Source organism: Dendrobates tinctorius, unplaced genomic scaffold, assembly GCF_039654945.1.
Source record: "Dendrobates tinctorius isolate UK_male_01 unplaced genomic scaffold, ASM3965494v1 ptg000067l, whole genome shotgun sequence".
Classification (NCBI taxonomy): domain Eukaryota; kingdom Metazoa; phylum Chordata; class Amphibia; order Anura; family Dendrobatidae; genus Dendrobates; species Dendrobates tinctorius.
Window position 1 is genome coordinate 8,658,699 of NW_027361735.1, and position 12,779 is coordinate 8,671,477.

The window sequence follows — 12,779 nt, forward strand, 5'->3', positions numbered from 1 at the left end:
TCACCCTATCATGGATCTTCTCATACCTTTGCAACCGCACATTCAGCGTCTCCCACTCCCACACTACCTCCTCATCCCACCCTCTCTCTGTTGGAGCCCCCCAAGGCTCTGTTCTAGGACCCCTACTCTTCTCAATCTACACACTTGGCCTGGGGCAACTCATAAAGTCCCATGGATTCCAGTGCCACCTTTATGCTGATGATACTCAGATCTACCTCTCTGGCCCAGACATCACCTCTCTGCTCTCCAAAATCCCGGAGTGTCTATCAGCCATATCCTCCTCCTTCTCCTCTCGCTTCCTCAAACTCAATGTGGACAAATCTGAACTGATCATCTTTCCCCCATCTCACAGATCTTCCTTACCCGATCTTTCTATAACAATTGACAACATCATGCTTTCCACCCGTACCGGAGGTTCGCTGCCTCGGAGAAACCCTTGACTCTGCCCTGTCCTCCAAACTGCACATCCAAGCTCTCTCCACCTCCTGTCGCCTCCAGCTCAAAAATATTTACAGAATTCGTCCCTTCCTCAACCCTCAATCTACTAAAATGCTTGTGCATGCCCTCATCATCTCCCGCCTCGACTATTGCAACATCCTTTTCTGTGGCCTCCCTGCTAACACCCTTGCACCTCTCCAGTCCATCCTCAACTCTGCCGCCCGAATAATTCATCTTTCTGCTCGCTACTCCTCCGCTTCTCCCCTCTGCCAATCTCTTCATTGGCTCCCATTCCCTCAGCGTATCCAATTCAAATTACTAATACTGACCTACAAGGCCATCTACAACCTGTCTCCTCCATACATCTCTGAACTAATCTCCTGATACCTTCCCTCACGTAATCTCCAATCCTCCCAAGACCTCCTTCTCTCCTCCACACTTATTTGCTCCTCACCCAACCGCCTCCAAGACTTCTCCTGAATAGCCCCCATCCTCTGGAATTCTCTGCCCCAACACGTCCGGCTATCAACCACACTCGGATCCTTCAGATGGAACCTGAAAACCCACCTCTTCAGGAAAGCCTATAGCCTGCAATGATCCCCGCTGCCTCCTCACCACTACTGGAGCTACCGCCTCACCATCACTGGAGTTGCTGCAATCCCCTGTAAGGTAGCGCTTGTTATTAAGGTTGAGGATACTCGCTTTGCAGCCAAATAACCAGATCCGGCACGGGTTTTCCATAAAACAATAACAGTCCATGCGGTTTATTCAGGCATCATAAACCCAAAGTAATAGAAAGTTCATATCAAACAGCATAGCGTCCATGACAGAGCTCCACTCTGTTAACCCTGTAGTCACAGGTTTATGAAATGTCCAACACGCAGGCTCTCTAGCCTCAATGTTATCTCATCCCATGGCCAGGTTACCTCATGGTTGCTTCACCAAACTGCAGACGTCCATTCCCTCCTCTGGGAACTCTCAGACACGTGCAGCCATTACACACAGGCACTTCAGGAAGGCAGACACATCTTCCAGCGAGACCTTCCAAACGGACCAACCGGGTCCACGCATTCACTCATGTGACCTACCCTGGCCACCTTATATGGTCCATAGCCACGCCCACCGGATTACATGGCTATGACCTCATCACAGGTCCTACAAGCACACTCACATAGTCTTTACTATAGGCATTTTTAAACACACACCCCTGGGTGGATTTGTGCGTAGCTGGTTCCGACCGTCTCACCAGCTACCTGGAAAGCTCTCCCTGACACAGTGTAGCAAAAGCTCAGCAGTATCTCTGCTGATCAACACACATATTCAAGCTTCCATCCCAAGGCCACCTACCTTGGGATACATAACGATCATTCAGCATCCTGCCACTCATCCTCTCTCCTGGGACACCCACACAGCACCCCCTAGCGGACACAGTGGTCACTACACCACATACCTCCCCCCTCTGTTCAAACTTGTGGGGTTGAACACACAACATTACCCCGGGATCTCGAGACCGGGCCCAATAGGTCGAGAGAACCGTCTCCGTCTGTCATATTGCCTCATCCCTACATTAGGCCTCCCCTGCCCCCAGCGGTCAGAATATCAGCCTTGGTCTTTGGCCTTCCAGTCATCAGACTCTGTTTAGTCTCCATCCTTTCTCTATCTGTTCCATTCCTATTCCCTGGACAGCTCTCCCGGTTGGCGTGGTCATAAGTCTTAGTCAAGCCTAATGTTGGGCCTGAGTCTGACCCATTCAGTGTCTCACAGGAACTCGGCCTCTCAGCCTCGTACGGCTGACATTCTTCGGCGACCTGCCATGTCACTACTTGGAGGAACCCTTCGGGTCCTTACATCTTGGGTTGAAGGCGGCCGCCACCTGGTGTTCCGTACCTCTTTATTGATCCGCCGACGGTCCAGCCTCAACTGCTCAATCTCTTGCAAGTACCCCACTCGATACTCCAAGAGCATCCGAAAGTTTCTCAGGCTTTCCATGGATACCTGGTCTTCATCATCAGGAGGGATCCTCACCCTCACCACACCGGAGACATTTACAAGGTCTTGCATTACCTTCCCAAATCTTCCAATGATTCTCCCAATCAGACCTTTGGGTACCGGAACTACATCTTTCCACAAACCCAGCTGATCCATAGCCTCCCTTGCTAACTCTAGGCACCGAGCAGCTTTCATATTACTCCGCCTGATCAGTTGTTTGACATGGAGACATTGCAAATGCATCTCTTTCAGGACAGCTACCCGGAATCTTCTCTTGCTGATATTATCACCAACTGCCGAGTGTCAGGTGCCCAGTGCACCTTACACGCCTTGACCGCCTCTTTAAAAGCCTCATGCACACCTTGTGACTGTGGTTTCTGATCGGCTCCACCCTGTGTTCTCTAATTGGCCCTCTGATTGCTAATTACACTCCCTATATAAACCTGACCTTGTGATTGCTGCAGTGCGAGATTATTGTGCTTCCAGCCTCTAGTCAAGCTCTTCGTTCTGCTGATCCTCTGCTACCGAACTGCCTCTCCAGTGTACCGACCCCCGGCTGTCATCTGACTACGTTATCTGCATCTGTGCCCCCTAGTGGTTGCGATAATATAGACTCCAATTCAAAACAGCCCGTGACAGTCGTGGTCTTGCTCTCTTCCTGGACAAAAGGCTCTGGCTTTACCATGGACACTTCCCTCACTACAGTTGACCCGACCGGGTGACTGTCTTCTTCAGTTATTAGCTCACAAACTTCATGAGATTTTATCTCTTCACAACCCTTTGCCAAGATGGGTACTGGCAGTTCCGTCTTGTTATCACTTGGGCCCGGCTGCTGTATATCTTTGTTCAAGCTCTTCTCCCGCAGAAGACCTCTTACAGTTTCTTTGCGCTCCAAGACTTCTTTCTCGAGCTCCTCGACCCTGTGCTCGGCCAGTTGTCTCAGGATTCTTTCTTGTTTGACATGTTCTTCCACTGTCTCTTTTATCAGCTGTATCTCTTGTTCCTGTTCCCTTTTGGCCATCACGTGTCACACCACTACTTCTTTAATTATATTGTCAAAGGGTACCACTGGGTCAGTCCTGTCAGCCGAGTGAACCCTCCCGTTACGTCTAACCGTGTTTCTACCCCAGTTATCTCGTCAGTCAGGTCACCATCCATCATGTCACGAGACGTCAGGTCCGTAAGTTAGGAAGATGTACCCCTTCTTTCGGTCACTTCTACATCAGACCTGTCCACTTCAGGAGGCGTCACCGTCTCAGTGTCTGCTGGCCCCACAGTAGAAACGTCTCCATCGTCCGACCATACGTCATCAAACAAAACAAAGTCCCTGCCCCTCTCAAAGGTATACACTAAGTCAGGTGGTATCCCGCCCCCTTGGCACTCACCACTTTTGGACCCCTCAAACATTACTCTGTCTACCGCATAGTTCACCGTGACCCCATGTTTACAGCGAACCTAGACCATTTTCTCGGTCAGAAAGAAAGTGAGAGGAGTTCCTGTCAGAGTCACCTGACTCTTTGAGTCCAGCCGACCCGAGACCCCTTCCCGGTGCAGCGTCATGGTACACACTTGCGGCCCGTCATTATCCGGAAATAATATTCCACATTCTGAAAACAACATACACGAACACTGTGGTTCCCCAGGCATGTCCACTGTGCTGCCCCTTTTGATAACCCGGCCCCTTTCTGGACCACCCCGATTTGGGTCACCTCCCCCCTCTGGAACTCCACCCCCTTTTGGGCTACCACCCCAATTTGGGCCACCGCCCCCTTTCGGGATTTCCCCATGTCCTTTCTACAGGTCTCCTTAGACCACGGTTCACACCAAAACAGTTCATGTCTTTTATGATAGGTAAAGTTCTTAAAGTTCTTGTTGGCACCACCACAGCTCCTGCTGTCACCGATCTACGACACCTCCGGCTGCCGTTCACACACAGCTGCTTGTATCACCTTTGCCGAGTTACAGCAAGCCGCTTGTCACCTTCGTAACCCCGCCGAGTTACAGCAAGCCGCTTGTTACCTTCGTAACCCCGCCGAGTTACAGCAAACTGACTTTAGAGGGAAAAGAAAAAAAACAACACACAACACAAAACTCTCGTGTCCTGTCTGTGTGCTATTCAGGACGTCCGTCTCCTCCTGAGTCCGTCCAACACACAGAGTGCACCGGGTGCTATTCAGGGAACCGACCCTCCTCCCAGGGTTTCCCAACACACCGGCCTCACCAGGTCCAGGGGCTCAGCGGGTGCTCTTCAGGACATCCATCTCCACCTGAGACTGTCCAACACTCACGCCTCACCAGGTCCAAGGTCACAACACGTGCTCCAGGGATCTGATTCTTCTCCCAGAACCTCCCATTACTGACCCCCCAGGACCTTGCACACTGAACCCTCCAGGTACACAGTCTTTCTCTTTGACCCCGGTCAGTACAACATGGACACCTGTCCGTTACCTGTGTCGGCCACACAGGTTCTCGGGTACCTTTTATCCACAGAGGCACCCTATAGCAATCCACAGTCTTTCTCTGACCCCGGTCAGCATATCACATGGCTTTCAAGACTGTCAGCCCTCCTGGCTCAGCGTTGCCAGCACTGCAACATGTGCTGTTGGAACAGTTGCCCTTAGCAACTGAATTTTGCAGTCCTCGTCCATTGCCCCTAGCAACAAGGCTACAAAACTGCCCATAGCATTCTCCACCAATTGTAAGGTAGCGCTTGTTATTAAGGTTGGGGATACTCGCTTTGCAGCCAAATAACCAGATCCGGCATGGGTTTTCCATAAAACAATAACAGTTCATGCAGTTTATTCAGGCATCATAAACCCAAAGCAATAGAAAGTTCATATCAAACAGCATAGCGTCCATGACAGAGCTCTTGTCATGATCCAGGTTGGATTATGACAGATTTTGCACTAGTAACCTTTTTACCTTCAAGCCTTTGGCTTTAAGGTAGTTTTGCCTCCGGTGGTCATTAGGGTCATTGCACTGTGGTGATTTCAGTTCTAGTTTTGCCCCCGGTGGCTGGTAGGGTCATTGCACTATGGTTTCTTTAGTTTAGTGCACGTGATTATCACTAACAGGTGTGATTGCTCTGGTTTAACTAAATAGGTGTGTCTTGTTCTCTCACTGACTGTTGGTGATATTGCTCAATTCCAACCAAGTCTGGTGGAGGAATGAACTGCAGAGAGGAGTTCCTTGCAGCTCAGGCAGAGCTCTGGTGTAGTAGCTTCAGGTGGAAGCTGAATTCTGGTGGTGGACTCTGTTGCTGGCAGCAAGAGCAACAGAGCAAAGCTAAGTGGTGTTACCCCTGTTTTGTAACTTTCCTTTTGTGTATTTCAGTGCAGTGATGGGATTAGTTTCTGCACCGTACATTTGACTAGAAAGGGCTAGGTGCAGGGCGAGCTAGGGTTTTTAGGTTCCTGATTGGCGCCCGGTGCGGAACCAGCCTAGGGATTGTTAGGATTGTAGAGACACTGACTCAGGGGAGTGCAGGAGGTCTCCACGTCCCCGTTCCCTATCGCAGGGCCCTCCATTGTATCAGTTTCCCTGGTGTTTCCCTTTATTACTTAAATTCGCCCTGCTGGAGACGGTGTATCCAGTTATACGTGTAATTCTGAAATTCGCCTGCTGGAGGCGGTGTATCCGGCTGCATGTTATATTATTTAAATTCGCCCTGCTGGAGGTGGTGTATCCAGGGTCACGTGTGCCATAGAAATTCGCCCTGCTGGAGGCGGTGTGTCCAGTCACACGTTGACCATCACAGCTCCACTCTGTTAACCCTGTAGTCACACAGGTTTATGCAATGTCCAATACGCAGGCTATCTAGCCTCACAGTTATCTCATCCCGTGGCCAGGTTACCTGATGGTTGCTTCACCACACTGCAGACGTCCATTCCCTCCTCTGGGAACTCTCAGACACATGCAGCCATTATACACAGGCACTTCAGGAAGGCAGACACATCTTCCAGCGAGACCTTCCAAACGGACCAACCGGGTCCAAGCATTCACTCATGTGACCTACCCTGGCCACCTTATATGGTCCGTAGCCACGCCCACCGGATCACATGGCTATGACCTCATCACAGTTCCTACAAACACACTCACATAGTCTTTACTATAGGCGTTTTTAAACACACTCCCCTGGGTGAATTTGTAGGTAGCTGGTTCCGACCGTCTCACCAGCTACCTGGAAAGCTCTCCCTGACACAGTGTAGCAAAAGCTCAGCAGTACCTCTCCTGATCAACACACATATTCAAGCTTCCATCCCAAGGCCACCTACCTTGGGATACATAACGATCATTCAGCATCCTGCCACTCATCCTCTCTCCTGGGACACCCACACAGCACCCCCTAGCGGACACAGTGGTCACTACACCACACCCCCAACCTACTGTCTCCTTCCCCACGATCCTGTAGCATGTAAGCCCGAAAGGGCAGAGTCCTCTCTCCCCTCTATATCAGTCTGTGATTGTTAGTTTGTTTACTGTAAGTGATATCTGTAATTTGTATGTAACCCCTTCTCATGTATAGCACCATGGAACCAATGGTGCTTTATAAATAAATAATAATAATAATCATGAGGGTGTCCGACTGCTAGAACCGCCATGATAATGGATCATAATGAAGGCTCTTAAGAAATGACTGCAAGTAGAGCTCTTGAAAACAAGATTTAATTGGCGCTGTTGGAAAATTGTACAAACTTTACTCATCAAGTGTTTGGAAATAAGATAGCTTTATTTGTTACCACTTTATCCACGTTCAGCATATTACAGAATCATATAAGGCTTTCTTCTAATGTGAATCATGTCTTTTTTTACTGTCATCCTTACGTAGGTCCCAAAATGATGTTTCTGATGCTCCTCGCTTGGGTTGTTTATTGCTCAGCAGATAACCTTGTCAGCAGCACTGTTCGTGGAGAGTCCCTCTACCTGAAAGGTTCCTCTCATCTTTCCTGTAGTTTACCAGGGCCTGCAGGGCCACCTGGAGTGCCAGGACATCCAGGATCAGCTGGCATTATTGGAAGAATGGGATTTCCAGGAAAGGATGGCAAAGATGGGAAAGATGGAGATAAAGGAGAGCAAGGAGATGGAGGTAATTCGTGTTTGCTGTAAGGGGAAGTTCACAAAAATGCAAGGCTGTCTTATTCACTTCTGGCTGAACTCCCATAATAGTGAATGGAGAAAAACGCACCTCTCCAGTAACAATTATCATGGCAACACGTGGAGTAGAGATTGATACAGGTCCAAAAGGTGGGACCCACCTATCTATGCATATACTGTGGATATGAAATAATAGTCTACAATGAGACATCCCTTTAACGGGAAGCTTCACCTCTAAGAATACCTGCAGATATAGTGCTAATCTGCAGGTAAAAAGAGTTTAAATCCTGTGTAGTTGGCTTATTGGAAAGGCAGCTGCAGTGAGAAAATGAAGATATATTCTCCCTGCAGCCACTTGCTTCTAGTCAGTGCAGGGAGCTACTACAGTCAGAGCACAGCTGTAATCACTCCTTAGCACTGCTCTACAGTCTGTGTGTGCCTCACGATTGTATGTGTTGTTAGTCAATTTACCAGGAAAGATTACAACTGCATTCACTGTATAGTAATGGTTAGAGAGCCCCTGTACAGCCCTGATTACTGGAAGCGAGTGGCTGCAGGGAGAATATAACTTCTTTTTCTCCCTGTACCGCGTTTCCAATATGTCGGTTACACAATATTTAAACATTGTTTACTTGTAGATTACCGCAATATCTGCAAGTAAATAAAAATTCTGGATGTGCCACGTTCCATGTAAAAAATTTGGCATAATTTACTAATAATGGTGCGCTGGAGTAACATGTGCCGAATTCATTAAGAGACAAATTCCTCTTTAATTCATTTATTGTATCTTTCAATTGCTGTGCACCATATAGGGTAAATTCTCACGGTGATCTGCTGTGAAGGCACCAAGCTTGAACTGCGGTGACCTCATCACTGGCATTTTCTCACAGTCCAGAGGTCACTGCAGTTCAGCTTGGCTGGGAGCGCAGCCTCTGTGATGTCACTGTGGCTGTGCTTGCAGCATCTCATTCACCAGTGGTTATCAGCCTGGACGGTCACATCTTGGCACCGTTCAGGTTGAAAACTAATTCTCCTCGAGACATGGATTACGACATGGGACAGAACAACCGACAGGTATGGTATATTGTTGTTTTTTTATTTTACTTTTATTACAGGAGATCAAGGGCTTCGGTGGAATTAGGTGAGGTCGTAAGTATGATTTAATTGAGATTATTAAAGGAGTCTGTTCCTTTCTTTCAATTTAATGACTTTTGATCTGGGTGTCTGTGTTTTATTACAATGTGACTATGGGGTTTGTAATGCGGACGTCTTATTGATGCTCCTCCATTACTAACCTCGGCACTTGATGTCACCAGACAATACAAAGGTGACATCAACCCCCTCAACTATTACCCCACTTGCCACCGCTCCAGGGCAAGTGGGAAGAGCAAGGCTAAGTGCCAGATTTGGTGCATCTTAGAGATGCGCCTTTTCTGGGGTGGCTGAGAGCTGATGTTTTTAGCCAGGGGGGTCCAGTATCCATGGCCCCTTCAAGGCTATTAATATCAGCCCGCAGCTGTCTGCATAGCCTTTGCTTGTTATTATAGGGGGACCCTGCATCATTTTTTTGGAGGGTCCCCTTTTTTAATAGCCAGTAAAGGCTACGTATTCAGCTGTGAGCTGATATTAATAGCCTGGGAAGCTCCATAGGTATTACCCCCTTCCCAGGCTATAAACATCTGCCCCCAGTCGTCGGCTTTCCCTCTGCTGGTTACGAAAATTGCGCAGGAGCCCATGCCATTTTATTCCTGAAAATATTTTGTTAATTAAATACATGTACAGTAATTTGCGCACACACACTGTACTAATTGTATTTGTTACTGACATCTATATATCTACCTATTCTTTTTGTATTTACTGTATGTAACCCATCTCTTCTATTGTCGGCTCCTGCAGTGATTTTACAGAACCCGGCAGATGAATTACCGGCTATTCTTCTATCTCTCTATGAAATATAACTTCATATATATATATATATATGTCTCTGTGTGTGTTTTGAAGAATATTTTGTTTTAAAACGATGTGTAAATGACCGAGAATTGTGGTATGTAAAAGCTCATGTTAAAATCGCATTGCAATCGGATAGCAATCGGAATGCATTTGGATGTAAGTCGGATGCTAGGTGTGAGAAATCAGATTGCACTCGCATGACACTTGCATTACACTCCTGCAACTCTCAGCTGGGAGACTTGAACCGATTTTCCATACGGCAAGTGTGACGCTGGCCTTAGTGAACAGATTGCATGAGCTAACACTTTTATAGTGACAGGTGTGGGCCTAAATAAGCTACAGGGCCGCCTATCACCAGGTCAAAAAAGCCCAATTTTGGCTCTTATTTTATTCCTGCTGCTCGCCTGAGTATTATATTTTATTTTTCTTTATAAAAATCTGTTATACGGTTCCAGAGATAAGATCCTGTTTATGTAGTGTTGTTATGGTCTTTACCAAGGGGGCATGGCTAACGGGATTATGTGGGGCGTGAAAGTAGGCTGCGCTGATTTCTTACCCTGTGAGCCACGCCCCCCTTGGTAAAGACCTTGAACACCAGTTCCAAATCGAAAGGTCCATATCTCTGGAAAAGGAATGACAGAATTAAAGTAAAACAAAAGCAGAGTATTCAGGTGAGTAGTGGGGATAAAATAAGAGCAAATGCTGACCACTTTTGACCTGGTGACAGGTCCTTTTTAAATGTACAATTTACAAAGCTTTGCTGATGGCAAGTAATCTGGTAAATATCTTCCTTCCTTAGGTACTCCAGGACGGGTTGGAAATCCAGGAAAGCAAGGAAGCAAGGGCAAGCAGGGTGCCATAGGAAGAGCTGGCCCAAGAGGACCCAAAGGCATCCGTGGTGATCCTGGAAAAGTAGGAGAAGGAGGAGTAAAGGGCGTAAAAGGAAAAAAAGGTGATACAGGAATGCCTGGACCATGTAGCTGTGGGTCCAAGAAAGCAAAGTCAGCATTTTCTGTAGCAGTTACGAAGAGTTACCCAAAAGAACGTCTTCCCATTAAGTTTGACAAAATCCTCATGAACGAAGGAGGACATTATAATGCAACAAGTGGGAAATATATTTGTAGCATACCTGGCATTTATTTCTTTACATATGACATAACTTTAGCCAACAAACACTTGGCCATTGGTCTGGTCCACAACGGTCAATACAAAATAAAAACTTTCGACGCAAACACTGGGAACCATGACATCGCCTCCGGCTCCACCATACTTCCACTCAAGGCTGGAGATGAAGTGTGGCTACAGATTTTCTACTCCGAACAGAACGGATTATTCTATGACCCATATTGGACAGACAGTTTATTTACAGGATTTCTCATTTACCCTGACCAAGAATATATGGAGGAAATAAAGAAAAAGCTCAAGGTCATGGAAGCCAAGGATGTGAGCTGAGGATTGGTAAAGATACTTCTAGGCAGTTATGATCAAGTCCTTCTTGTACCCAAAACTGGAATTTAACATTTAGTGTTTCCTGTAATGAAAAGTATGATGTATTGTCTGGATAATGCCATAAACATCTTACCGGTGAGGGTCTACTGGTGGTGACTCCTCCAAACCACAGACTCCTCATTATTGGGACCACAAGATAGCACATTTCCAAATCTCTGTAAGGCTAGAACTATGTGGCCACACTGGCTGGGCGACATCAAGATTGCAACGTTGATGCATCAAATCGCGAATAAGGATATTAAATGTGGTGACGGTAAAATCCAGCAACTTTTGATTTTTGGCAAAAGGGACATGATTGCGTTAACTTGTGTCGCAACATTTGATATCATCAGTTGTAATTTATCCATGAAGCTCCAGCCTAAGCCACGTTCAGTATTTGGTCAGTATTTCACATTAGTATGTGTAAGCCAAAACCAGAAGTGGTTGATAAACACAGAAGTGGTGACGTGTTTCTATTATACTTTTCCTCTGATTGTTCCACTTCTGATTTTGGCCTACAAATACTGATGTGAAATACTGAATGTGTGAATGTGGCCTAATGGTGATTTACACTCATGGATGACAACTATAGGGGAGAAAAAGATTTGTGCTGCCTTGGTTCTGTTTCCAGGTCTGTCCTCCATGGCAGCCAGATCAGAGCAGAGCAGATCAGTCCAGCATGGGTGCCTCTTACATGTGCTAGGCCCAATGACATCATGACAGGCGTAACACTATGATACCATAAAATCAAAAAGCCTAGTAAATGCTAGAGGTGTCTTGGATGTGGGACTGAGGATAACGGACACAGAAGTGAAGCCTGTCAAGATCTGGCTGGCAGGACAAGATGAATATTATATATATTGAGATAAAAAATATAATTGCAGCATGATCGCATGTGTAAAGTGCAGTTCAACCTTTTATGTGATGCTATAAACAATTTCATTAAAAAAAAAAAAGTTTCTCAAAACTCAAAATGGTGCCAGCAGTGCCATCTTGGAGGAAGCAATTATTTTTTTCCTTAGCAAGAAGTTGCCCCTGGCGCTTGCGCAGTAGCATCTATCAGATTGTCAATAGCTGATTCTGCGCAGGCGCGGCCGGCACCATTTTGAGAATTTTTTTTCTAATGAATTTATTTAATGTATAGCATCACATAAAAGAACACATGCGATCATGCTGCAGTGATTTTTTTCTCAATATATATAATATTCACTATGTAAACTAGGGGGCAGGTCACTGAGGGATCAGTCACCTTTCAGAAGCCACACTGATGAATACCTAATCAGAGGACCACATGCAGACCCCCCACAGCCGTGTCCTAGAGCACGAGCATATCATTAACTCAAGACTGAAAATAAAGATTAAACAGCAACCACAAGACGGATTTGATCAGCCAAGGTATCATTTTAATCAGTATAACGGCGCCGACCTGACAATGTCTGTAGGTTACTGTACACAATCCTGCTGACAGGTTCCCTTTAAATAAAGCTGCTTTGTTTTTTATACTTTCTGGTGTTTGGCTTTGACAAGACTTTATTGATACAGTCTTGTGTGGATTACATGCGTTTTTGTTTTCTGTGGATTTTCCAATTCTAATTCAAGTCTATGGAGAAAATCTGCCCATAAAACTCACTGTATTTGCAAGAGAAATTGACATGTTGTGGACTTCAGGCGTGAACTGCAGGTCATTTATGCAGCGTAAAAAATAGCACAGTGGGAATGAGATTTACATAAATACCATCCACCAACATTGAAAATATGCAACATTAACCACTCATCAAAAACTCATAATGGGCACACAGCCTTAGGCCTCTTTCACACGT

General features: G+C 46.4%; 1 protein-coding gene across 2 annotated transcripts in view; it reads left to right on the top strand.

Annotated features, from left to right (window-relative positions):
- C1QTNF2 (C1q and TNF related 2) overlaps nt 1–12,461 on the top strand; it is a 34,016-nt gene extending 21,555 nt beyond the window's left edge. For both annotated transcript variants that reach the window (XM_073581021.1, XM_073581022.1), the window contains exons 2-3: nt 7,256–7,513; nt 10,271–12,461. In XM_073581021.1, the coding sequence (XP_073437122.1) occupies nt 7,256–7,513; nt 10,271–10,923 (911 nt within the window). In that variant the 3' untranslated portion in view covers nt 10,924–12,461. The remainder of the gene's footprint in view (nt 1–7,255; nt 7,514–10,270) is intronic.
- Nucleotides 12,462–12,779: the final 318 nt, after the last annotated feature.